General features: G+C 44.4%; 1 protein-coding gene across 3 annotated transcripts; it reads left to right on the top strand.

Annotated features, from left to right (window-relative positions):
- The first annotated feature begins 212 nt into the window (after nt 1-212).
- TICRR (TOPBP1 interacting checkpoint and replication regulator) lies at nt 213-27,378 on the top strand. 3 transcript variants are annotated; one of them, XM_075897081.2, is made up of 21 exons: nt 213-1,065; nt 4,352-4,882; nt 5,142-5,385; nt 5,698-5,827; nt 7,158-7,300; nt 9,484-9,693; nt 11,020-11,171; nt 11,639-11,739; nt 12,207-12,300; nt 12,454-12,533; nt 13,226-13,468; nt 14,877-14,973; nt 15,176-15,248; nt 16,291-16,434; nt 17,501-17,597; nt 17,914-17,975; nt 19,738-19,893; nt 20,922-21,067; nt 21,422-23,747; nt 26,359-26,469; nt 26,838-27,378. In XM_075897081.2, the coding sequence occupies exons 1-21, from the start codon at nt 406-408 to the stop codon at nt 26,954-26,956; spliced, it is 5,919 nt and encodes a 1,972-aa protein (XP_075753196.2). In that variant the 5' UTR covers nt 213-405; the 3' UTR covers nt 26,957-27,378. The 3 variants fall into 3 exon arrangements, with proteins under 3 accessions (XP_075753196.2, XP_075753197.2, XP_014437131.4); XM_075897082.2 differs by having other exon boundaries at nt 5,695-5,827; nt 17,507-17,597; XM_014581645.4 differs by having other exon boundaries at nt 214-1,065; nt 5,695-5,827.
- The last annotated feature ends 31 nt before the right edge of the window (nt 27,379-27,409 follow it).

The raw sequence follows: 27,409 nt of genomic DNA, 5'->3' as shown, positions 1-27,409 counted from the left end.
AAACTTGCGAGGTGAAGACGGAAGGGAGGAATGTCACACAAACATCGCGAGAGGGCGGGGCTAGAACGGACCCGACCCAATGGAGAAACGGGATGGGGGCAGCCGGGAGCCAATGGGAGCACGGGCAGATGAGCGCGCGAGCAGTTGCTTTGAGGAAAAAAAAAAAAAAAAAAGGGGGCAATGGCGGCGGCAGCTCCTTGAGGGGGGCCGGGGAGGGGCAGGTGGCAGCGAGTGCGCGTGGCGACAAGAGGCCCATGGGGCGGGGGCGAGCAGATGCCCGGGGAGGTCGTTGGCTGTGAGGAGAGGGGGTCCCTCTGGCTGTACGGGGAGGGGGGGGGGCGGTTGGGTGCGCGCGGGGGGAGCTTCCTGAGGTGCTCGTGACCGGGCAGCTCCTTCCGTAGCAACATGACCAGCTCCCACAATGTGGTTTTTCTGCTGGACCTGGCCGGCTCCCTGCCGAAGAGCCCGCTCCAGCGGGGCTGCCTGAGGATCCTGAACTACTTGGGCTGCAGGTTTGGTCTGGCCAAGGTCCGCTGGGGTTTCAAGTTCTTTGATTCACTGGGCGCCCGACGCAGAGCCTCGCGGGTGGGGGATTTCTGTGAGCTTGGACCCCGCAGCTGGGAAGACTTTGAGGAGGAATTGGAGTCCAGGTTTGGGGCTCAGCGCCACAAATCTCACTTACCTGGTCCAGCGCCCAGATCCACCCTCACCCAGAATGTGCTGAAGGAAACACTACTGGATTATCAGTGGGATCGACCTGAGATCACCTCACCCACCAAACCATTCCTGAGGAGCCAGAAGAGCAAGTTGATCGTGGGCCCAGATGAGCCACTCGAGAGCCACATGCCCTCTGAAGGCTTTGTGAATGCCATCTTTCTTTTCTCTCCGTGCCCTCATTCTCAGAGGGAGCTACGGCAGTTTGTATCAGGAAATGATGTCCATTCCTGCTGTGATTTACCCTCTTTGCAAGAGATGGCAGAGAAACTCTTACCCAAGAGAGTCCAGGAGCTGATCGTGGGCCAGAAAATCACTCTGTATTGGGTGGACACCACTGACTGGTCCAAGGTAAGGAGAGAGAATGCAGCAGAGTATTTAAGCCCCTATGATAGTGTTCCTCCTGCTACCAATTATCTAGCTGCACAGGATGCAGTCAGGTAGTCTATAGTGTAACCTTTTGGTGGAAGGTGACTTTAATTAGGTACAAACAAAATGAGTAGTGTTACCTGCTTAATGGGCATCCTTGCTCAGCTGAGGCCTGTGAGTAGAATGGCAAATACCTTTGTTGAGATTTAGGTACAGTGGCAAGATTCACATCTTCCCAAGTGCTTATTTGTGGGATGTCTCATCCATTGACTTATGTGGGAGTGCCAGTGCTTTAATAAACAGCCTACAGTTAAATAAGAGTGTGCCTAAATTCAGGCATCCAATTTTGAAAACTGGCTGTACCTTGTTAAATGGGGATAACACCTTTCTTGCAGGATGGCTGTGAGGGTCTGCTAGATAATGACTGTAAACCACTCAAAGAATTCTGCTGCATTGAAGCGATATATATAGTTATGCATAAAAATTAAGGATTCTGGAAGCTATATTTAAGAATAAAATAGACAAATAGGACATTTCCCACCCCCATACCTTCTTAGACATTTTCTTGCACCATTTTCTCTAGCACAGTTGTTCTCAATTTTTTTGACTCATGGCCCACCCCAATCAAAGCACATCTTTCCACGGACCACCAACCCACTACCCATGATGACAAAATGGGTGCAGGAGGGGATGGGGTCTGGCTGGGAGGTGGGGTGCAGGGTCTTGCTGGGGGGTGTGTGCATGTGAGGGGATAGGTGTGCAGGATCTGGGCATGAAGGGGATGGGGAGGGCTTACTTGGCTTCATGCCTCCTGCTGCTCCCAGGTACTGGCCCCCGCTGCTCCCATTGGCCATGATTCTAGCCAACAAAAGCAGTGGGGAAACCCTCCAGGCGAGTGGTTTAATGTGCTGCCATTCCTGCAGCCGGGGGGAGGGGTAGTATCAGCTCATGAAGCTGCTTCCTTCCCCCACAAGCCAGATCCAGCCAGTGAGGTTCACTCTCCCCTGCTCCCCAGAACATAAGAATGACCATAGGGTATGTCTACACTACAAAGTTAGTTCGAACAGACGTTAGTTCGAACTAACTTTCATAGGCGCTACACTAGCACTCCGTTAGTTCGAACTTAATTCGAACTAACGGAGCACTTAGTTCGAACTAGGTAATCCTCATTCCACGAGGATTAAGCCTAGTTCGAACTTACTAGTTCGAATTAAGGGCTGTGTAGACCCTTAATTCGAACTAGTGGGAGGCTAGCCCTCCCCAGGTTTCCCTGGTGGCCACTCTGGCCAACACCAGGGAAACTCTACTGACCCCCTTCCGGCCCCGGACCCCTTAAAGGGGCACGGGCTGGCTATTGTGCCCGTGCCAGGTGCAAGCCTGCCAGCACCCAGCCAGCAGACCCTGCACCTGGCATGGATCAAGCCACCCACCCGATGCCCCCCAGCACTCCCCCTCTTCCCGGGACCAGGCTGGCGGCTCCCGGGAGCTTGCCCGGGACCGCAAGAGGCGGGCACCCGCCTGGGCTAGTGCGGACATCGTGGACCTCGTCCACGATCTCCGCACTAGGCACAGGAAAGTGGCCAGCTAGGGCAGGAGAGCTGCCAGCCTGGCCACCCAGGAGCAGGTGTGCATGAAAATCAAGGGGGTCCACTGAGACCCCCGACCCTGAGCTCTGAGCTTACAATGGCCGTCCTGGGTCAGACCAAAGGTCCATCTAGCCCAGTAGCCTGTCTGCCGACAGCGGCCAACCCTAGGGACCCTGGAGGGGATGGATCGAAGACAGTGACCAAGCCATTTGTCTCGTGCCATCCCTCTCCAGCCTTCCACAAACCGTGGGCAGGGACACCACTCCTACCCCCTGGCTAATACCACTCCATGGACCCAACCTCCATGACTTGATCTCACGTCCCTTTAAACTCTGTTCTAGTTCTAGCCTTCACAGCCTCCTGCAGCAAGAAGTTCCACAGGTTGACTCTTTGCTTTGTGAAGAACAACTTTCTGTTACTAGTTTGAAGCCTGCTACCCATTCCTTTCCTTTGGTGTCCTCTAGTCCTTCTTTATGGGAACTAAAAAAAGAACTTTTCTGTATGCACCCTCTCCACCCAACTCCTGTTTTTAGAGACCTCTATCCTGTCCCCCCTCCGTCTCCTCTTTTCTAAGCTGAGAAGTCCCAGTCTCTTTAGCCTCTCTTCATATGGGACCTGTTCCCAACCCCTAATCATTTTAGTTGCCCTCCCCTCTCCCAGCCTCTCTCTTCCCCTCTCCCACCTCCTTTTCCCAGTCTCCCCCAGTTTTGTTCAATAAAGACAGATTCCATTTTTGAACACAATTGTCCTTTATTTTGTACATCAAGAAAAGGGGCTAGGGAAGGGTAAGTGGAAGGAGGTGAGGGAGGAATGGGGTACGAGCCCCCGATGGGGAAGATTGGGCTGGCTCTGCGGGCTTCTGGGGGTGGAAGCTCTCCTGCAGCCTCCCAATTGCCCCCTCTCCCCAGATGGCAGCCTGCGGCAAGTGCAGCCGGGCTGATGGCCGAGTGGTGTGATGTGCCCAGTGTGGGTACTCCGGGCACTCCAAGCCAGGACTGCTTTGCAAGCAGGGCACCCTGAGAACTGTCTGTCCGGGGTGGGGGTTGGGTCCTTTTAAGCACAGCCCTCGGCTAGCCCGAGACAGCATCTCCACGCGCTAAGTCCTCCTCTGATGCCCTGCCTGCACTGCTTCCGGCCATCCTTAAGCCCGGTTCAGGGTCCACTTAATGTGGACATGCTAGTTCGAATTGGACATGCTAGTTCGAATTAGCTTAGTTCGAATTAAGTTAGTTCGAATTAGCGCTGTAGTGTAGATGTACCCATACTGTGTCAGATCAAAAGTCCATCTGGTTCAGTATCCTGTCTTCCAACAATAACCAATGTCAGATGCCCCAGAGGGAGTGAACAGAACAGAGAATCATCAAGTGATCCCTCTCCTGTCATCCATTTCCAGCCTATGACAAAAAGAGGCTAGGGACACCATTCCTAGCCATCCTGGCTAATAGCCATTGATGGGAAGGTGGCGCTGGTGCTCCAGCCTTGTGGCTGAGGGAGCACAGTGATGGAGTCCCAATGTGGGCTCCCCACTGTGGGGAGAGAGGTGGCGACCCCCGAGCTCGTGACCCCACCCGCAAGACAGTCATGAATCACACTTTGAGAACCATTGCTTTAGAAACATAACAAATGTTTACCTTTCCTGATAGTAGTGGCAATAAAATGATCATTAACTTTTTTCATTTCAGGTGCTAGAATATCCAGATCATGTTGGATACTGGACAATGCTTGAACTGATTCGTCTGGTGGGAGGCACCATTTTGCCATCAGAGACCTTAATTCAGGGTTTGAGTCACCACAGAACAGAGGCATCTCCACTTTTTTGTGGAAAGTCCAACTCTTCTAAGCCACAGTTTGCACGATGGACCACGTTCCTGCCTTTTGATTCAACCTTGAACTGCCTGCTCTCTAAGCCTTCTGTGTTCCAAGCATCATTCCCACAGCAGGAAGGAACGTTATTCCTCAGCATGAATGGTAATGGAAGGGAGAAGCAGTGGAGTGTTGCGGTGACTTTGGAGCCCATAGCCATGAACCAGAGACACTTCCAGAGTCCAGTCAGCATCTTCCTGAAAGGCACCATAACAGACTGGAATGTGGTGAAAGCTGACAGCTTCCTCACTGAGAGCTGGATACTGCAGAGCTCCCAGGCAGGACGATCGGAACAAGACCCATTGTTTCAACAGCTTTTAAGAAGGCTACTTTCTAAAGAACTACATTTGGTAAATGTTCCTTCCTGTCCTTTGCTACCCTTTGTAGAAACTGCAAAGAAATAGCAGGTGCTTATATTACAGTGATGAGGGCTATCTTAGTGATTTGATAAATATTATTCCTAAAGTCATTTTTGTTCTAAATTTAGAACCTTTTATTTTAAAAAAAAAATCAGTCTCCAACCTAGTTGTGAGCTGCCTCTTCTGCCTATCTAAGGCTATTTAGTCTGTTTATTTCTAGATAACCTAGATGTTTTTTCCCTTCATATAGATTGCTGAAGTGTCTCCATCTGAAGTTTGGTCCCCTTGCACTGGGATTTTGTCCCCTCTCTCTGATACTGTTGCAGTCCTTACCCTATTCTGCACTGAAAAGGCTGCTGAAGTCCAGAGATGTCTCCTCCAAGGAGCTGTGACAGAGAACTCTTCCCAAGACTATACCTTTCATCTCCCAGAAGTTGTGAGCAGTGTATTGAGTCAAATTGATACTTCTATCAGAAATGACCTAGCTAGTTCTGGTAAGTGTGTAAAATGCAAAATGCATCTCCTTTTGATAGTTCCCAGATCTAAATTCTTAGTGATTGAAAGCTGGGTGTTCTTAGTGACATTTCTCTGGCTTTGGAATTTGATCTACCTGGCTATCTGCTAGGGTCCAAGTTTGCTAGACTTCAGGCCACTGTGATGGTGGTGATAGTGTTAACAGTATTTGCTTTACAAAGCTCATTGGTAAGGCTTGGTGACATGTGCCAGGTAGCAGAAGCCTTTGGAAGTGCTGAAGCCACTTGAAATTTCCTTAGTCTCATTCTAACTTTTGCCTTTCTGTCCAGAAGAAACTTCCATTCCAGAATGGGTTCAGCAAGAACTGTCCCGCACAGATGGCTGGAATCCTGCAGCAGTTGAAGGATGGTACACTCTGTCGAACAACTGTGGAGCAAGTTCAGATTTAATGGAGTCATTCAGGTAATTCTCTTTCACCTATTCCTGAATATCATTCAGACATTGTCACTTAAGGGAAAGTCACTTACATTTCTCTAATGAGTTTCTAAAGCTCTACATAATTATCTAATACTTGTAATATTTGTTAATAGGTAGTTGTTACTGTACTTGCTTTGCAGAGGAGTAAGAACTAGAGCTAGATCTATGTCCTTTGATGCTGTGATAAGTATTTCTAGGACATCAAAGTGGGACAGATACTACAGACTTCATCCTTTAAGATTTAGTACAATCCAGTGCAAAACATGGAAGCTTATTGGCTCATTAAGAAGGAATTTTGTTCCTATTTATGTTTACTGGTGCCCCATGAATGCTGACTGATTAAAGTGGAAATCCTACTAAAGGGCTTGCAGTGTGAAACACGCAAAAATACTTAAATGATGTGATTAGATTATCTTGAAACTATTCTTGACATTAGTCAGTGACATATCTGCTATATATTTTAGAGAGTTTTGTCTGTTTAATCAAGAATTCCTCCTTAACGGTAAGAACCAGGACCACCAAATTTGATATACAGCTTCCTTTATAACTTAAAGCAACGTTAGGATTTGATTGTGCCAAGAAAACAGGATGTGTCTGGAATGGGAATGTTTCTCATAAAACCAAACAGAAGAGACAAAATCACCAAATCAAGTACAGTCCTCAAAATTGACAATTGAGGGAATGTTGAAAGAGACTAAACCAAGATGGACCTGAAATTAGGATTGCTTCTCAATAAACCTTACAGAAAAAGAGATAATATGAAGAAATTTGGAATAGAGCTCTGTTTTGGCACAGCTAAATCAGTGCTTAAAGTTTGAAAACTAGAAGACAATGTTATTGGAAACCAAACTAACTACAGCCCTTTTTTGTTAAGGCAGCAAATGATAAGAGTCTATAGAGATGAAGGAAAAAATACACTTGATGGAATTCCCATTTAAAAAAAATACTAAAATTAACTTCTCAAACACTATTCTTGAAAAATACAATTATTTCAATAAAGCATGTATGTTCTGTTTATTTTAAAAAACTGAGTGAAAATTCCAAGCAATGGTGATAAATCTGTTAGTCTGTTATACAAGAGGCATTTTTTTCTGAGGGCCACCACCTTAGCATAAACTAAAAATGTTTTCATTTTTTTCTGTGCCAGCACATGCTCTCAACACCTTTCATGGAGCGTAAGAGGATTAGGGAAAGAGGGGAGACACTAACAAGTATTGTGCAGGGTTGGGTGGCCAATCTGCAGTGTGAGTTAGGAATTCCTCTCTTTCTCTGCCTCTGCTAACATCTATTTTTAATTGTTTTGACTTTTGTACAGACTACTGCAGGCTGTTTCTGATATTGAGATGGAAGAGGTCTCTCAGCCTGAAATGGAGCTGTCACATAGTCTATCTGAGTTCTACCAAAGGAAATCTAGTGAAGCTTCTGCCGTAGCTGAGCCACGGGACCACAAAAAAAGAAGTAAGTCTAGATCAGGACTGGGGGAATGCTCGGCCCTCCCATCGCTATATGGTCTGCATTTGCAGCAACATTATTGGTAACATGAAATCTGAACATCTGACCTTTCCTGAGCAAAGGCAAAGTTCTGAGCTGCCTGAGATGATGGCAGTGTAGCTTTTTAAATAAAAGGCAGTATTATTAATGCATAAAATGAACCCTGAGCTCCAGCTGGAGCCAAGTGAAACTGTACACTTATTGACACAACTATTTTCAATTATTATGCGTTATGCAGCGCTCTGCATTTGAGTTGCCTGCTAGACTTTTCATCTTTATGCCCACAACTAGCATGACATCACATCTGCTCTGTTCTAGTTTTAAATGATTAAGACGACATTTTAACCAACTTTCTTCTGATATTTAATCATTAGACATGCCAGTATAATAATTCAGAGATATTTTGTGAATGCCTTGGGCTGCTAATCCCCTACATTTTCAGCCTTGGAGTTTACCTAGCTGGGATACAGTGGTGGAATTGGATAAATAAGAAGCAGTCTCATATTACAGAAATAGAATTCTCTCAGACTAAGGGCAGGATATTTTATCTAATGCAGAACTATGGGTTTTTTACCCAGTTAAACAACTTCACTCTAGGAACACCTGAGTAATACAATCCCAGTATAGCAATTTCTCAGTGACACTTCAGTTAACATGCAGATTTCTATACTCTGTATTTTAAACCTTCCTGCTCTAATTGGACTCAGTACTCAGGATTTTCATTCTCTCCACTGAAGCAGAAAATCTCTGAAGTGTACACTTAGAATTGGGAGGAAATGCCCAAAGAGGATTGAAAAGTGAGGTTTGCTTTTTAAAATTAAAAACGTCCTGTTTACAAATCAACTGAGCACTTGTCCTTACCATAACTGATATCTGGATATATATTGTGCATCCTTCACTGGTAAACAAAAATATATTGAGATTATTCAAAAGACATGAATCTGACTCTTGAGGAGAAAGAGGCCGAGGAGAGGGATGCAGGAATGAAAGAATCTTTAAAGAATGTGTAATTTTAAGCCATTTACCACTCTCACATTGAGAGTTTATTTTGAAACAACCGTTTGTGGAAACCTTTTGTTAAACTGGTAACAATCATGTTCAGAGCTAGAAACTGTTTGGCTTTCAGCCCGCTTTTTAGTCCCAGGCTAAAACTTGTCTTGAAAACTGGAAGCTAAGCTTGCTGTAACATTCCCCCCCTTGTGTAACATGGTAATCTCATCTTTACTTTAAAAAGAAGCAACTTACCCTTCGCTCCTTTTTGAATCATTAGTGGGGGGGCCCTTCTAGTACCATTGCTCTTGTAGAAAGCACTGTGCACAGTCCAAAGTCAGGTACCCAAATAGCTGTTTGAGAGCAGTGTACCTCTGGGTACATCTAGACTACATGGCTCCATCGACAGAGCCATGTAGATTTGTTTACTCGGCAAAGGGAAATGAAGAGGCAATTTAAATAATCGCCGCTTAATTTAAATTAAAATGGCTGCCGTGCTGTGCCAATCAGCTGTTTGGCGGCACAGCGCTGTAGTCTGGATGCTCCGCAGTCGACATCAAAGGCATTTGTCGACCTCCTCGATATGCCTCGTGGGATGAGGTTTACCAGGGAGGTCAACAAATGCCTTTAATGTCGACCGCGGAGCGTCCAGACTACAGCGCTGTGCCGCCAAACAGCTGATTGGCACAGCGCGGCAGCCATTTTAATTTAAATTAAGCAGCGATTATTTAAATCGCCGCTTCATTTCCTTTTGCCTACAACCCTAATCTACATGGCTCCGTCGACGGAGCCATGTAGTCTAGACATGCCCTCTATGTCACGACTATATTGTGTGAGAGTGCGTGAGTGAGAGAGAGAGAATGTGGCAAGCTAAACAGTGGCCTCTATTCCATTCTAGGTTAGCTGGAGATCCACTCTTCAAAAAGTAGGTGGATCCTAGTGGAACAGGCAGAATTCTTATTGCCTCATTACTGTGCTAAGGGAAGTTAACGTTGCTGTATGGAAATTTACACTTTAAACAACCAAAAATGTATTTTATCAATGCAGTAACTGGTCTTTCTTGTGGTGCCAGTGTTCTGCTAGATGGTGTCCTGTGATCATTATGTCAGAATTCCAACTACTCTGCCCCAATGAGAATTTAACCGTTTGTGATCCTGCAGAGGGGGTACCCCGCACTCCAGTGAGGCAGAAGATGAAGACCATGTCCCGCTCACTGCAAATGTTGAATGTAGCAAGGCTGAATGTAAAAGCTCAAAAGTTTCAGCCAGATGCAATGCCATCAGTGGCTGGAGAGAAGGTATCCCAGAAGCTGTTACGGAAATCAGATGATAAGCTGGAAGAAAATCGAAGAGTGCTGAAAATTTCCATAGGTATGTGTCAGACAAGTTTATCAGCTCTGGTTTTTGTGGCAGAGCAGTTAAGTTAAGTGTGCTGCTAGCAGCAGACTTAGGTTTGGGGCACGTTCTTGAGATTCCATCTCTTCACATCAATGGGGAGTGAACTTTTCCCTGTGAGGCTTACTTTCTAGACCTTTATACTGACTGACCAGACTGCATAATTGTAGCATGGAATGTGGTTACCCTTCACTTGCAAAATAATTGAAAGCAATGTGAGACTGTATACAGGAGGAAATAAAGGTGTCCACGCATCTAGCTATAAGTGGAAATGTACCCATATTCCTTAATTATGTGCATGCTATGGAGGGCTTTCCTGTCATAGTATAAAAGCCTAAGGCAAGTAAAGAGCCGTGTGGGGTTGGTATATTTCTGTCCTCTTGGGATTTTGAGAAAGGATGCAAATGGATGGCACTGAGGCTAAAGCCCCAGGAGCCCAAGTAGGATTTCATTTTAATCGGATATGTTGGTTTTTGTTTTCATAATTTGGAAGTAAAGGCTGTGCTGGCTTATAGAACCACAGCTTATTATTGATGCTCTGTATAGGAATAGTCCTGTGTGCATGATGGGAGGCATGTATTGCGCCTGCCATACAGACAGCAAGGCTGCGTCTAGACTGGCATGATTTTGCGCAAATACTTTTAACGGAAAAGTTTTTCCGTTAAAAGTATTTGCGCAAGAGAGCGTCTATACTGGCATGTGCCTTTGCGCAAAAGCATCAGTGCCAGTGTAGATACTCTCTTGCGCAAGAAAGCTCCAATGGCAATTTTAGCCATCGGGCTTTCTTGTGCAAGAAATTAACTTGACTGTCTACACTGGCCCTCTTGCGCAAGAATACTTGCGCAAGAGAGCTTATCCCTGAGCAGGAGTGTCGGAGTATTTGCGCAAGAACCACAGATTTTGTACAGTACAAAGTCAGTGTTCTTGCGCAAATATTCGCGTCCAGTGTAGACAGGCATCAAGATTTTGCGCAAAAGCAGTTGCTTTTGCGCAAAATCTTGCCAGTCTAGATGCACCCCAAGTGTTTAAGGATCTGTCACTGGCATATTAAAGGTAATCTGGAAGCCTGTTTTGGTCCGAGAAGGACTAAGAGCTTTATCTGTTGACCTGGCTTGGGTCTGAGTTTAGGATTCCTGGGGGATTTCTTTTGTAAATCTTCTGTTGGCCTTGCAGTCACGTTGCAGGAGAACAGCTTTTGCATCTCCACTCTGTTACATGGGTCAGGTTATTGCAAAGGACAACTATATTTGCTCATTCAGTACCTCCTTGCTTATAAGTTAATTTGCTCTGCTTACCTTGCAGATTTCAAAACTGAGGAGGAGATGCTTTCCCATTTAACTGCAAATTACCAGGAAGCTGTTGTTAATGGAGAATTTCTGATGTGTGTGTGTGCACAGAATATGGTTACAGCAATTAAAAGGTTTTTCAACCCAAAAGATGCCAAAGAAAGAGAGGTAGGCAAATATGTTGAGAAATGCATATGCTGAAGCATATGCAGTGTTTTTAGAGTACTGGTATTTCCAGCTAATTCCACATGGGGATAAAGATCTATGTAAGTGTGTCTCCAGGTTCTTAAATTCTTGTGGGTGTTTATCTTTAGGACAATACATGTTATCTATAATGTGGGCAAGGCCCACAATAACACATAGAGAGCTGCATGTGTGTCTCTCAGTAAATTGGTTAAGAACCACTCGTCTAACTGATTTGCATCTCTGGCAGTTTTTCCTGACAGTCTAAATTTTCCGCTGCTTATTTGCATCCCATTACTATTGTACATTCTTGTACTACTTTCATAGCTTCAAAATCTGGATTTTTTTTTATTGAGCTGTTTTCTATTGTACTGAGCAAGTTAGAATGAGAAATTGCTGCATGATGAGAGAGGTTACCTTGGAACCATTATGCTGTGTTTGTGTATTTCCAGATGGCATGGCTAGACAGAGTCCGAAGTCATCTCCTGAAGACCAGCAGAACCCTCCGACAGCAGTATGATGTCAATCCTGATAAGGAAACCAAAATCAGAGAGTATGTGGCACAATATTCTATTAACTGCAACTTAAAAACCCATTCATTTTTGATGGTCTATTTTAGAGATCTCTTTGCAGTACAACTAGAGATGTATTTCCATGGGCAAATCCTTCTGGGATAAATTCTGTATCAAAGCGAGTGAATATCCATTTAAGGAAAGCTTTACTACAATGAGATGCTGTGGTGTTCAAGAGAACATGTCATTAGTTTTCTTTCCTTGGAAGGAGTGACTTTTTTTTCTTTTATTAATAACCCCCCAACCTTTGAAAACTAGTCAGGGAGCAGTAATGTGAATGTGACTGTTTGACTAGAAAGAATAACAATGAGTCCTGTGGTACCTTAAAGACAAACAAATGTATTTGGGCATAAAGTTTTCAGATGCATTGTTTTTGCTGCAACAGACTAACACAGCCACCTCCCTGACTAGAAAAAGTGAAAGTAAATGACTTACTGTTTCAATATAGGTGTCAGCTTCAGGTATTTCTACGCCTTGAGATGTGTCTGCAATGTCCCTCTCTCCAGAACAGCACAGATCAAATGGAGCAACTGGTGGAGGAGGCAAGTAAATAGGACGGGGTTGTGTTTCTAAATGGGAATGTTGACCTGGAACACGTAGCTTGCCGAGCCCAATCTTGTTTGCTCAAACCATAAGGCTGGTCTTGGAGAGATTCATCTGTGACACTTCTCCCCATCTAATATTTTTTTTTATAGATGACAGATATGCTGCGTATTTTGTGTCTGACTGAGGACCCAGGGTATCTTACCAAGTTTCTGGAGGAAGTCCTAGCATTGTAAGTTCTTCGTAGGGATGATTAAAATATTAAATGTTATCAATGGAATATAAGCTTGGTTAGATATGTCATGAGCAAACGTTGAGTACTGATTTCAGGTAGCTTTGTAAAACTATCATGAAAATGTACTAGCCCAGATGCAATCTACTCGCCATACTTTATCTTATTGTTAAAGAAAAGACACGATATCTTTCTTGCCCATCAAAATGGGTTACTTTCCTAGGATGAGTAGAATTTTAAGTCAAGGTAAAATCTTGGAAGTGAAATCTCATGGGTGGCTTTTGTTACCTGTTATGTGTTTGACACATATTTAGGTTTGGAAGGGTTACATTTTTTTCCAGTAAATATTGTCTTCACTATACGCATACACACAAATTGAGAAATATTTACATTAATGCTATCTAAAATTTACAGATAGGCAAAGCAAGAAAAAGTCTCCTTAAGGACTTACTAGAATTTGATTTTAAGGCTATTTTGACAAACTGTGGCTCAATGGTTTTAAAGCTTTAACTTTTTGAATCCCGGTGTTGGTTGGTAAATAATTGTCTGAACCTCCCATCATTTTCCCCCATTGTGAAAATGTAAATTGAAAAAATAAAAAACTTAAACACAAAAATGTCTGTCAAAAGTAAAATAAAAATGTAATTGTGTCAAGCTTATCTATATTGCGTATATATGCTGGTACCTTCTAGATACATGGACTTCATACCAAAGATCTTTGGGGGTCTTTACTACAGTCTGGGGACGCAGATTCCTCCAAAGCTGGCATCCATTCTGCCTGCAGACTTCTTCAGTGATGACTCTATGACTCTGGATAGCAGATCTCCAACTCTTCCTTCATCTGTGACATCAGTCCCAGCCCGCAGCACAGCTTCCCTAAGCACTGAGACTGATCAGTTGGAGGAGCTGCGCACCAGATCTGCCAAAAAGAGGAGGTGGTATTTCCAAAGGGCAAAGATTTGTTTTTGTTCACAGCCCTGTGACTGAGTAGTTATCTAACAAAGGGTGTGTCTAGACTACAGGGTTTTGTTGACAAAAGTGGACTTTTGTCGACAAAACTATACCTGCGTCCACACTACCGCTGAGTTCTGTCGACATAACGTCGACAGAACTCAGCAGTTTTGTCGACGCTGGTAAACCTCATTTTACGAGGCATAACGCCTTCTGTCGACAGAGTTTCTGTCGACAGAAGGTGTTATTGCATGTAAACTGTCCTTTGTGTCTACACTACCATGTCGACAAAGCAGCTTGCTTTGTCGACAGAACTCAATGTAGTCTAGACGCTCTTTGTCGACAGAAGTTTTGTCGACAGTATCTGTCGACAGAAGCCTGTAGTCTAGACGTTCCCTTATAGTCCCCATCATGGGGAGCTCAATTGCTGGATACTCACTAAGATCTAAAAGTTTTGGTATCTAAAAGATTAGATCATACGATTCAGGACCTCAGTCCATTAAATGGCATTAAAAGGTGTGCCATGCTTCTAGGAATATGGTTATTTTGTCCATGGAAATGGAACGGTGTGGTGATAGGCTTGTAAGGGAGAATTGTGGCTTATGCCTTTGATATAAATTAAACTCAGAAGACACCATTAGTTAAAAAAAAAAAATCAAACTCTTTTCTTTAAAACTAGCATTAGTTATTAATCCAGATATAGACAACTTAATCACACTCACGGGAACAATTATGGCCTGGTGTATAAATTGATTATGTAAATGGTTTGGAATCCTACTTTTCTGATCTGGTGTCCTGTCTCTCTTCTGGGAGGGGTTCTGTATTCCAAGGTGTGTGTGTGTGTGTGTTCAGAAAACAAATCAAACTGCACAAATCACATTTCTTAGACTACAACAGAGTTAAATGAAACCCCCACATGCAGATAATTTGCAGTCTAACTCCATGTGTGCTGAATGTTCTTCACACTCCGATAGATCCTGCAGTCTTAATAATATCACTGACCTCTTCAGATACTAAGTCCATAAGTCCTCTCTATGTAGGAGTCATACTGTGCAATATGTTTTCACCTGTGGGGTTAAAGATGACTCTGGATTACTCGTGGCAGTGGCCGAGCTTAAATGATATGCCTTTGAATGAATTAAGGACTGATTTTCAGCCTTGCCTTTGGCTTATAGTTAGAGCTGTATTAAAGTACCCAAAGGCTCCTTGCTGTATAAATAAGGTCCCTGTCCCAAAGAGCTTGCAGTCCTAATACAGATGAAGTCCATAATACGATTTGCCTGACTCACTAGAAACAAACTCAAGTTACGTTCCATATAGGAACTGACGTCAGTAGAGTTGATGTTTACATCTGTCTTTATTGTATTTTTTTCCCTTGTATCCTTTCTAAAGGAATAGTGCTTTAGCCAGACACAGGAGCATGACAGAAGCATCACAGAATTTACGCCAGATTGAAATTCCCCAAATGCCTAGGAATCTCATCAGAAAGGTAAAGCTTTCCTAAGGGATTGGGTGTTCCTGTATGCATGGGATGCATGTGTTCTTTGCCTGTTGAGTGCCCTGTATCAGCTGCACAAAGGCAAAATCACCGTGAGGCAGAACTTGAGAACTGAAACTCTTGCTTAAATATGTGTCACTTACGATTTTGAGCATAAGCTAGCAGTTCAACACCTATTATATCTTAATTTCAGGAAACCTCTCACTGTTATTTTGCCACTGAGAGAGACCAACAGCTGCTTCCCCTGCAGAAGGAGGCAGTGCAAGGTATGACAACTAGCTTAAAGCTGAATGGTTCCACACACAGCTGACTTGATTGTAGAGAGTCAGGAGTGTTCCAAAAATAGAGAAGCAGGAAATGTTCCCGCAAGGTGTAGAAACTTTGGGAAAAGATCAGTGTTCATGAGTGAATTCACTCAACACGCTGCTAGGCTGTTGAGTAAGTTACCAAATAATTTTATAAAAAGTGACTAACTTCAATTGGTGAGTTGCAAACACAAACTGTCATCCCTTGATCTGCCAATTTCCTTAGATCTTCTGTCTTTCTGCTTCTGACTCCCGCACAGAAGACCACAAGATATTTGATATACAGCGATTGGAACGTCACTCATTTTCAGGGCTCGACAAATCACTGAATTTACTCGCCTGTGGCAAGTAGATTTCAGCTGGTCGCCCCGTTCACCAGCAGTGCGCGCATGCGCAATGCGGGTCTTGCGCATGCGCAGTGTGGGGCTGGCGAGTAGGTTTCACCGTCGTTTGTCCAGCCCTACCCATTAAGATGAAGAGGGCAGTTCACACTTCACTCTTCCCCAAGCTCTCTCAAGTATCATATTCAGGAGGATAGCTTTGCAATTAGAAACTTGTTAAGGTCAATTTCAAAATTCAAGTATTCTATAATGTTACAAAGCCCCGCGGCCACCTGGGCTGCAGCTCAGATTCTCGATGGTGGATATTTCCCATGGCCCTATTGTGATCCTTTTGGTGCTTTGAACTTGACCTCGCTTCTGTCCCTTAAGCTACTTTCTGTAGGTTACTATCAGGGAACCCTAAGTAGTTGACGTGTGTAATAAAAAGGAACCCTTTTATAAGAGAACTCTCAGGGTTGGGGATGGGGAGGGGCATTAAGAATGACTGATTGTTTTCACCAGGTACAAATTACCTTTTTAGTTATTTGGCTTTTTCACCCCTTTGAAAAGTTGCTCACTTTCATCGGTGTTGGGTCTCTACAATCCTTCTACCTCCTGTGCCCCATGAGAGATTTGCCTTTGTGGTATATCGGCTCACTTTTTTTCCTTTCTGGTGCTTTGAGAGGTGACAAAGGTGCGACGGAACCTCTTCAATGAAGAGCTGCTTTCTTCATCAAAAAGGTCCTTGAAGAAGATGCCTCGAAGCCAGTCAGTATCGGCTGTGGAAGGCCTAAAGCACAAACGAAGCTGCTCTGACAATAGTAAAGGTGGGATATGAGCTAAACAATTGCTTATATCTGGGATCTGCAGGAGAAACATGTGTTTACTACTTCCTGACCCCCTAACAAAAAATTCAAGTAGCTCTTGTTACTAGTAAAGTGAATTTGCCTCATACTATGAAGATAATTTTTTAGCTTAGTCCTGCAGTGTCTGGGTTGCAAACAGTGCAGGGTAATATTTAAATCCTAACCTGTTTTCATCTGTAAGCGAACTATTTCTTACAAAGAAAGCACTTGTTAAGATTGCTTGAAGTGGACACCTACCCACACAAATCTTTAAAAGAAACATGCATGTAAGAGATCCTTTAACATATTTCAACACTCAGGCATCACATTAAACGTTTACTGACTTTGCCTCTATAAAAGGGATGATAGAGTCTGCAAATAACTGACAGTTCTGTTTTAAAGGCAGATTTGATCTTTAATCTTTTTTCCATGTATCTGGCTGCTGTAGCACAAGAAAAATGAGAGATGGTTAAAGTGTGGATATCTGCGAGTATATCTGCCACTAAACTCAATAGATAGCAAGGCTATCCCATGAAGCTATATGTGTCTGTTTTTATACTATTAAGTTCCATGATTAGATAACTGAAGTTAAGCAAAAATCAGACTCTTTTTACATTAATGCTACCTATTATTTCAATAGCATCATCAGTACGTGATAGATCTAAGGGAAGACAAGGTGCCTGCTCTAATGAACTAACAATTTAAGTAGTTCTCAGGTCTACTTGCAAGATATGAGGCCTAATAAATGAGGGAGCAAAGGGATGTAACACACATTTTATGTGAATGAACATCTGTGTGTCCTGCTAGTTATATACAAAACTCACGATATACATTTTACGGTTAAAGGTATGTGGAGTGCACCATGAGAGCAGGATGGCTGTTATTTTGATGGTTCAAAATGAAGTGTACAATTGGCTATCTGCCATGGATAGAAACTAAATAATATTTATATGTGATATTCAGGTCTCTAAAATCTTCACATTGCTCCCTCAATTGTATCCAAGACCTCACTCACTTTTAAAAAAATGTCTGACTGTGGCTTCATCAGTTTTAGATCATCGCAAGCTATTGACCAAAAGAGTCTCAGAGACACCGTTGCACAAACAGATCTCCAGGAGGCTGCTTCATAAACAGATCAAAGGCCGGTGAGTGAATGTTGCTGGGTAGTTTTGAAATGTTTTTAACCAAGGGCTGGGTTGGCAAGATGCAAAGCAGGAAATCTGGACTGAAGTTGTTCCTGTTCTGTTTGTCACTTGTCTGTGCCACAACTAGAAGGACATTCTGTGGCTAGATTGATCTTTTGATGGGAGGCAATACCTATTAGTCATATGCTGAGACCATTTTGCAACTTGATGTGGTCTTGTTAGCAAATGATGCTCTCTGCGGCTCTTAAAACAAATATACTCACAAACCAGGTAAGGTGTTATGAGGTGTCGAAAACATTTTCTCTGTTTCTCCAAGGTGTTCTGATCCTGGCTTTGACATCAGTGTTGTGGAAGAATCTCCAGAAAAAGCCATGAGTGGTAGGTGTTTAATTTTAATACAGACCAGTCCCTTTCCTTTTTTCCCCCCACATTGCTGCAGTTCATACTAAGATAGCACAGACTAACATTCAGTCTGGAGGATCCCCAAGGACTCTAGACCACAATTTATAGAGAACATTGCAGCCACCCCTAGTGTTCTTTTAAGAAAGAACAATAACTTTAGGGTGGCAAATCATAACTTCCCAACTAACCATATTACAGCCAGGGCTCGACAATTACTGTAATCTACTCGCCCATGGCGAGTAGATTACAAGCTGGCACAGCTGCGCAGCGCGGTCAGTGCATGCGCAGCGGAGTCTACGCATGCGCAGCATGCTGAACCGCGCAGCTGGCGAGCAGGGCTCACAGTTGCTTGGCAAGCCCTGATTACAGCTATGCGTAATTGAGTTTATTTTTGTTAATGTGTACCACTGAAAATTTTTAGTGGTTACACGTTTACACGGGGTGGGGGGGAGGCGAGGCGAGGCAAGCGGGAGCCGGTGCTGACAGGGAGCCTGCCTCCCTCTCCCCCCTTCCACGCTGTTGCCTCTGTCGGAGGCAGCAGCATGGGGGGAACAGGTGGCTTCACATGAGCTGGCATGTGCTCTCCCTGCGAAAAGCCCAGACTCATCATTCACATCCCTACCCTACTATGAACATCTCTAGTTTTTGCCAAGACTGTTGGACCTCTAAAGCTACATTTAAGACAATACTTCCAAGCTCTGTGCTAGGACATCATTTCTTTTCTCTTCCCTACTAGAATACAGCTTAGTGTTGAGGTTCCACAGAGAGATAGGTGCTCATGGGGTGTTGGCTGCTTAGCCTTGCCCCCAGTCAAGGAACAAACCAGCAAGGTGAGTTTGGGGTAGTGATGTAAGCAACTGGTCGACTACCTGATAAGCAAATGCTTATCAGATAGTCGAGTAGGAACTCTACTAGTTGCTCCCCCCCCGCTCTTGCTGCCTCTATCAGAGAGAGGCAGCAAGGGGGAGAAGCAGGCCTAAAAGCCGTTCCCCCCCCCCCCCCCCCCCCCCCCACCCACACACACAGTCTCTGCACAGAGCAAAGCAGGGAAATGGCGCCAGCAGGGATTGAAACAGTCTCGCTCACGCCAGTCTGACTACTGCTCCTCTCCCTTTGAAATGTACAGGAGCCATGGGCAGCTCTTGTGCACTTCAAAGGGAGAGGCGCAGCGGGATAGCGAGTGCCCCCCTTATCAACTAATTGCATAGTTGATGGAAATTCCATTGAGTACTTGATTAGCTGATTAATCGAAATTTAACATCCCTAGTTGGGGTGAGAGAAAATGAAGAACAAAAACCAACAGTGGGATTAACTAATCAAAACACACAACCTTGTTTACTTCAAACACAGATTTTTCTTAATATTGTTTTTCTATATAAACAACTGTTGTAGTTGCCGTAGGATGTGAAATGATTACATATGAGGGGAGAAGGGCCATGAAGCTCCTGTTTTGTTGGGGGGGGGGGGAGGGGTCTAGGCTATGAAAAAGTTTGGAATTGAAGGAAACACATTCTGTAGTATTAGAAGTCCCCCACTGGAGTTGGGTTTCCTTTTAATCTTCTTATTTTGGGGAATGTTCCATAAATGAGCCCCTTCCCTGCCTGAGACAGGAGTGAGTTGTTGGATAATTGCAGAGATCTCTCTTCCAGAGGCACTTGTATGCCAGGTGTAGCTTTCTTTTGAAAATGTTATATGCTTTGAAAGAGAAGGTGCTGATAGTATTACTCTTGATTTCCAGAAGGTGGTTTACGAAGAAGCCCACGCATCAAACAGCAGTTGCTGAATAGGACGCACTCAAGCTCATTCTACTCTACCACACAGCCCAGCTCACGAAATATGCAACGAGTACACTTGGTACAACAAGAAGTGACATGCGTTAAGCAGGATCTAACAGGTACTGTGGTTGGTAATCACACTTACCAGGCATTAACTGACCTAGGAAATCAAGCTGCCGGATTCTGGTGCAGAAGCATTTGCTGCCTGGCAGTACAGAGTGCACTCTTCAGGGTTCTGAGGCAGCTGTTGTGGTAAGAACTCCCAGATGGCATCTTTTATAGCCAGCAGAACACAGTGTTTTTGTATTGGGAATCTTCATGCTAGGAACCACTGTAGTTTCATTCTGCTATGAGAAAAAGGTCTTGTTAATCAGCCAACCAAGAAACAGTCAGACCTCAAAACCAATAAACCAGCTTACTCATTAAAGGTAACATAACCTCATCAACAGCAGGAGTCCTAAAGCTGCTGCCAAACCCAGGTGTGCTCTGTGGGAGCATAATGGAGTGCTTGATGGAATTTTGGTTTCCTTCTTCAGAAGGATTATAAACTGATTCCACTGAGAAGTTCAGGACTTAGTCGTGCTATTCATCCTAGCAGCTTTGTCCTTGAAGACTTTTCCCACATGCATGTGTTCAGCTATTAGTAACAGCTGTTTAGTTTTAATCATTTTCCTGTGATAGCACAGAAAACAGTAATACTTGGCTCAGGATGTGAAACTTTGGGTAGCCAGCAAATAACACATGGTGCCAACACAGTAGCTCTTTAAAGCTTTGTCTATACTGCGACTTTTGTAGCAAGAGCCTATGCAAATCAAGTGCAGATTAGCATATCACTGCTTCATGTGCATAATTTATTCAAGCTGGTTTTGCACAAAGGGGTTTTGGCGCAAATACAAGCAGTGTGGATGGGGGGGGGGGGGTTGTGCAAAACAAGTCCACACTGCTTGTTTTTGTGCAAAACCAGCTTGAATAAATTATGCAAATGAAGCATGGCAATGTGCTAATCCACACTTCATTTGCATAGGCTCTTGTGGCAAAAGCCAGTGTTGACGTGGCCTAATTGTCTTTGACCATCTGAGTGCCAGGAACAGTTGTGCCAGTTGCATCAATGCTTGATGCCAATCTAACTGCACTATGCTTTTTGAAGGCATTCCGCTGTATCCTGATAACTCAACCATCCAGTCTCCCAAGAGACTTCTCTTTGGAGCAGTTCTTGAGATGAGCAGCCCTAAAGGGACAGGAACAAGAAGAACAAGAAACAACTCAGAGTTGGAGGAACCAGCTGCCTATCAGGTAAAAACATCTTCCCACTCTCTCTCCCCCTTTGCTTATATGTACTTTGACAAGGTGGGCCAGCTTCTGTTGGTGAGATACACAAGACACAGTGTGGCTTGAAAGTTTGTCACTCACCAGCAGAAGTTGTTCTAATAAGACATTACCTTGTCTCTCTAATATGCTCGGACTGACATGGCTAACTGCATTGTGTACACATATTTAGTCAGCCTTGTGCCTCTTTAAATAGCTACTTATTTTTGTATGTGACTTAAATTGTGCAGCTCTAGCCAAACAGCTACGTTATCACCAGAAATGAGTATTAAGATGCCGTTACATAGAATTAAGTATGTTCTGTTCTGACCCTTTCTGCAGTCTCCCAGAAAAACTCCTTGCAAGGCTGCTCAAAAGCCCCAGAGCTCTGCCAGTGGAATGCCAAAGAAATCCCTTCACACTCCACGCAGAACATCATCAAAAATTCTGGAGAAGATCCCTGGCAAAAGTCCAGCTGCTAAGCAGACTGCAGCTAAATGTTTGGGAAGGTACTTCTCTCCTTCCAGACAGGAAAAGCCACCACTTGATCCTAATGAAAAGAAGAGGAATCATTTAGCACAAGTAACTCCTCACAAGGACTGTTCTCCAGTCAGATCTCCCTCCCCTCACAAGAAGATGGGGTTAAAGTATCCAGAAAAGCAGGCAGGAGATGAAGTGCTTGATGATGTTTTTCAATCACCTCTAAAAGATTCCAGTCCAGCAACTGCTTCAGATAATACAGCAGCACAATTGCTTTATACGACCAAGGAAAAATCTATCACAGACCCACAAATTCAAAGACGCTCTTTCAGGTCCTCCCAGAAAACAGCATCTCCAGCTTCTAGTCGGAGGCAGACTCTCCGTGTGGAGATTCAAAGTAATCCAGAGCCAAACTTCCATTTAGAGTCAGTGTCTCAGCTAATAGAAGCAACTCCCAGGAAAGTCAGATGTGCAGCTACAAATTCAAGTCCAGTGGGTGTAGTGGCTGCTGCTTTATCTGTAGGGGCCCAACCTACTTTGAGTACACGGTCTTCATTTAATTCTCCTTCTGAGTCTGCCCTGGAGATTCTGTCCATAGATTCTCCTTCTCGTGGTAAAACAAGAGAACTCGACTGGGAGTCTAAAAAACCTCCTTTGAAATCTCAAAACATTACAGGCACATCCCCAAGGAAAGCCTTAGGGTCTCATATCTACACACATGAGCACACCAAACCCGAAGAAGAAAATCCTGCTCTTTCGCTCTCAAAGTCTGCTAGAAATAAGCACAAACATTATAGTACTGGTAATACTGGGTTTCCTGCACAAGGCTTTCTGGTTCATGATCCCATGGCTTCTGAAAATGTTTGCACGTTAGAGAGAAATAAACTAGTGGGTACAGATGCTCAGGGTTCCTCCCCAAGAAAGGATCTGAATTTGAAAATGCAACTGTCTCCTGACCTTTCTGCTAAAGGACATGTGCAGATCTCTGATGTTGTGAGAGAGAATGAACACTTAGATTCCTCTTCCTTAGGCAGCAAAAGCATCCAGGAGACCCTTCCAGGCAGAAAGAGTGATGCCTCAGATTCTAGAGTTTTGCCATCAGAAGACCCTAAAGAGTTGAAAATGTTTACTCTTAAGAAACCCTCCAAATCTGACATTGTGAATGCTTTGCCTGCTCCCTTAAAGTTTGCCTCTCCTGCCTATGCACTGCGCTGCACCCCAGACAGAATGCAGCGGGAGGCTGCAGCACGACTAGGGAATCCTGAACTTCCAGCAATGCTTTCTACTCCTAAAAGTCATAAGTTGGCCTCTGCTAGTCCACCAACATATGAGGTTGAACTTGAGATGCAAGCTTCTGGCCTGCCTAAGCTTCGCATTAAGAGGGTTGGCTCTGGCTCAGCCATGGAATTACAGTCACAAATGAAGACTGGCAAACCTAGTGGAGAGCAAAGCCCCTTTAGTGAGCTTGCTGTGGCCTGGTGTGCTAGGCATCCAGGAAAACTAGCAGCTGCCTGTGTTTCACCATCCTGCTTTCGCTCTTCTCATAGTACCCCTGGGAAGGGTGGGGGGCAGACCTACATTTGCCAGTCATACACACCAACTAGCTGTGCCTCTAACACCACTTCCCCATGTCATATGGACACTGGAGTTCCGTGGACACCTTCTCCAAAGCACAAAGGGAAGGTTACCCCAGATGCCATCAAGGACTGGCCACGGAGAAAGAAAGCAGCAAATAGCAATGCCAGTGGTCGAAGTGAGAAGAATGCAGAATGCACAGGGAATGTGTTAGCAAGTCAAGAGGGAGGAACAATATCTGACCACTGCAGCAGCAGCAAAACCCCGTTGCTGGCGGACTTTGAGCTGGAAGGGGTTTACAGGCTTCAGGACCAGTCACCTCCCAGTGACACTGAGCTCCAAATTGATGAGGGTGATTCCACAGGCACTTTCGGCTTGAAATCTAGAAAGCGGGCCTTTGATCGCCTGTCTCCAGAAGAGGAATCTAAATGGGAGGCTAAGAGATCTTGTACAAATAGAGACTACCTGGATCTGGTCAGTTCTTCCACAGATGAGAACAGCACAAGCAAAAGGAGGATATCCACAATGCCTCCTAGTAGAACCACAGTGTCTTCAAATAGAACTCCTGGGCAACTGAGTTTCATAGGCGATGATGATGTCTTCACTGTTTCAGGTAATCAATTGTCAGGTTTGTCCCCCTACTGAAATTCAGAGATGCTGAATTGGGAGGAGCTGTCAGAATAGAATACAAAGGGCATTAGAAATACAGGGAGGAAACTAAGTGAGATGCAGCTGGAACCTTGCAGCTAATATCTCAGATGAAATTTGAAAGGCAGATCCATTGGAGTGAGATGGAAGGTGAGAATAGATAGCAAATTACATATGAGTCATAATGCCATATTGCTGTGCTGATAGGGGTGTATATGCAGAGTCATGTCGTGGACTGGGTAGATAGCTCTACAGCATCAGAATATTTGCTGCTGTTGTGGGAAACTCATTAACAGAAAATTGACAAATTGGAGAGAGATCAGGGAAAGGGATATACTGACTGGCAGCTGGAGGCACTTATTTTAGCCCTTTATTCCTCCCTGTAATGATTGTGAAGTCTACTAAAAGCCATGATATAGAAGAGTTGTCATTTAGGAGAAATAGAATAGAGTGGAATGTAAGTTGCACATGACTGGGAAATCTCCCTGATATACATATGAGGCTGGGGTGTAATAGTCTCTGCCTTAGAACATTTTAAATTAAACTGAGTAATAGACACCTGGAAGAATACTGCATTGGTCCATGGCATGTGGAGTACGATTTTGTGCTTCTCACCTCTTGGCTTGCCTGCTCTGGTACCAACAGTTATTTCTTTTTCTGCATTATACGTTTCACTTTTTAAACTCATTTTAAGAAGTTTTTTTTCTGAAGTAGACTCATGCAAGAGCGTATTGTACATGAAGTCACCACAACTCTGTGCAGCTGGCTGTACAGACATCTGGCCCTTAGCACTTGCAGTTTCTTATTTGAAGATGTAATCATGGCAACTGCACACTCAAATTTAGACGTACAATTATATACACACATGTACTTGCTCTTACCAACGGTAATGCCAAGTCAGCAGCAGACATGGAAATTACAATTAATTTTACTACTAAAGGAATTGGCAGTCATACTATTGAAAGCAAGGCTCCATGGATTTCATGTCTTTGAAATCCATCCCTTCTACAATTTAAGATGGTGTTTTAAGAATTTGTTTCTATTCATGATTTCAAAGAGTCCCTTAATTGTCATTCTAATGTAATTGTTGCAGTGTTTGCTGAATCTGCAGGCAGCCTGAAACAATAAGCACTAAAAGTTAGAGTGACAATTCTTCCTGGATATTCTATTAACTTGAACCTAGTTGTATGCCTAAGGCAATGATGGGCAAACAGGAATCATGAGTAGGTTGCATTAGTGGCCTTCCTTCACCTCAGTGGGCCACAGCAGCACATGGCCCACTAGGGTTCCACCTGCAGCCCCTCATTTGCTGGTCCTCCCCCATGTGCCTCTCGTGCACTGGGGCACCAGAGCCCCACAGTTATCTGCTCCTCTACCTCCCTCCCAGAACTAAGGATGTTAAATTTCAGTTAATTCACTAGTCGATGGCACTTCCACATTCCTCCTTTGAAATGTACAAGAGCCCCCGCTGGGGCTTGCGTACATTTCAAAGGAAGAATGTGGAACTGTGTGTGCAGCAAGTCCCACTAACTCTGGGCTGCATGCGGGTGTGCCAGCTTTGAAATGTACTCAGAGTCCCCTGCTGACCCCAGGCTTTATGCTGCGCTGCCACTTTGAAATGCCATGCAGAGCCCAGGATCAGCTGGGGACTCAGCTGTGCAGCGCTGCTCCTTTGAAACACTGCCACGGTGTTTCAAAGCGGTAGTGCCACATGGAGCCCGGGTACAGGCTCCTTGTGGCACTGCCACTTCGAAGTGTTCTTTCCCGTCCCTTTGCTGCCTCTGATAGAAGCAGTGGGGGGCAGGGGTGGGAGGGAAATCAACTAGTTGACTGGACAATCTGATAAGCATTTGCTTATCGGATAGTTGACAAGTCCTTAACATCCTTACCCAAACCTTAAAGTGCCTGATTCACGCTCCATTCCCGCTCCTCTCTCTCCCTCCCAGAGCTGGAAGAGCTGTGAACAGCTGGTTGTGCCTCAGGTTGCCCACCATTGGCGCAAGGGAAAAGGGAAGTGTTGCATACTCCTTCACATAAGAAAAGAACCAGGGGTCACCCCATGAAATGAATAGAAAGCAATTTTAAAGCAAACATAAGGAAGCACCTTTTTCTATACAATGCACAGATTTCCTATTGAACTCGTTGGCAGGGTTGTTCTGAATGTCCCAAAACCTTTATCAGAAGCTGGGATTGAATGATGGTATTGACTACTTGATAATTATCCTGTTCTGTTCCTCTGAAGCATCTGGCATTAACCTGTCAAAAGACAAGATACTAGGTTAGATGGACTATTGGTCTGGCCCATTATGACTCTCATATTCTCTGATCACCTTTGTAATATTATTCACAAGCATATTCCAAATCATCTCCTCCTTCCTAGACTTCTCATTTTTCCGACAACCTCAGAACAGCAGTTGTTGAAGAGACAGGACAGATTAAAAGCTGACTCTTGACTTACCTGAACATTTCCACTGTGCCACATCCATGTGCTGTTGTAACCAGGGGCCTTGGTTGCTTCCCAGAGGGCAGGACTTGGTGGGAATGCTGCAGTTTCATGTCTCATTGTGCTTCTCCAGGTTCAACTCCGCCAGTGAAGGGCTCCCTCTCTGCAAGTGGTCTTCGAGCGCTGACCCAGTCTCCGCTGCTCTACCAGGGACAAACACCATCCCGGAAGAAGTGTGCCAAAGGTAACCACTTGTCATTTCATAAACCCTTGCACTCACACAGACTATACACTTGCAATGTGCTCTGCAATTAAGTTGGGTAGAAAGAGCACAGCCTGTGTACCAGAAAGGAGGTAGGGAACTTGCTGTTTTTACCCAGGAAAGGGGTGTGGCGGATTTGCTGCATCTGTGCCTAACAATCTGCTGCCAAGGAGTTTGGCCTTGGAACACTGAAGCAAAACAGCTATGTTTTCGTGAGAGGTAGGGAAGTAGCTCGGGGCTAAAATGATTTAAAGGAGAATGGGGTTTATTGATAGTGGGTTTCCTGAGGCAGTTGCTGTACTGTAAACCTGAAAGTGTAGATTTTCACTAACCCTTTCCGCCCTTTACAGAAGATGAGTCGGACATTTTTCTCAGCACTACAGACCAAGCAGCATCTCCGTTCCTCCACGCGGGCTCTGGGAGGAGGCCCCTTAGCAGGACTTACTCACGGAAGAAACTACTCAGCTGAACTCTGCAGCCAGAGCAAAAGAGCACTTTAATAATGAGACACAAGCGATCTCGCTCACCAGGGAGTACTTGCTGCTGTCCCTGAGTGCGAGCTTGGCTTTCTTGAACTCATGGGTGGTTCATTGCTATTGGGACTTGTCACTGGAGTCAGTGTGTGGAAATCTTCATCCCCACAGCTATGAGGTTTAATGAGGAATCCGTGTTTGAATCAGCCCTGTAAACACCTCTTTCCATAGAGCCAGGAAAGATGCTCACTAGTAAGTTTTTTAATTTGGTAAGAATGAGTCTCTCTCTTTTAATCCTGGTTCTGTCTGATGGGTGTTTCCCTTTCTGGGTTTGAGAGTCACAGATTCAGTCTGACTATGTGGAGAGACTGGTCACCTTTTTAGCATTCTTTTGTAAATAAACGAATCTGAAGTGCTACTTTGTGCTGTGTGAAGTGCCCTACTGTAAC

The sequence above is a fragment of the Pelodiscus sinensis genome, chromosome 14, assembly GCF_052426305.1.
Source record: "Pelodiscus sinensis isolate ZL-2025 chromosome 14, ASM5242630v1, whole genome shotgun sequence".
Lineage (NCBI taxonomy): Eukaryota > Metazoa > Chordata > Testudines > Trionychidae > Pelodiscus > Pelodiscus sinensis.
Note: the sequence above shows the minus strand (reverse complement) of the source record. Positions and strands in the feature narration are given on the sequence as shown.

Coding starts and splice junctions, on each gene's coding strand:
- TICRR (XM_014581645.4), top strand. CDS start 406: ATGACCAGCTCCCACAATGTGGTTTTTCTGCTGGACCTGGCCGGCTCC. Junction 12,301..12,453: donor TGGAGCAACTGGTGGAGGAG/GCAAGTAAATAG, acceptor TTTTTTTTATAG/ATGACAGATATGCTGCGTAT. Junction 17,976..19,737: donor TCCAGAAAAAGCCATGAGTG/GTAGGTGTTTAA, acceptor CTTGATTTCCAG/AAGGTGGTTTACGAAGAAGC.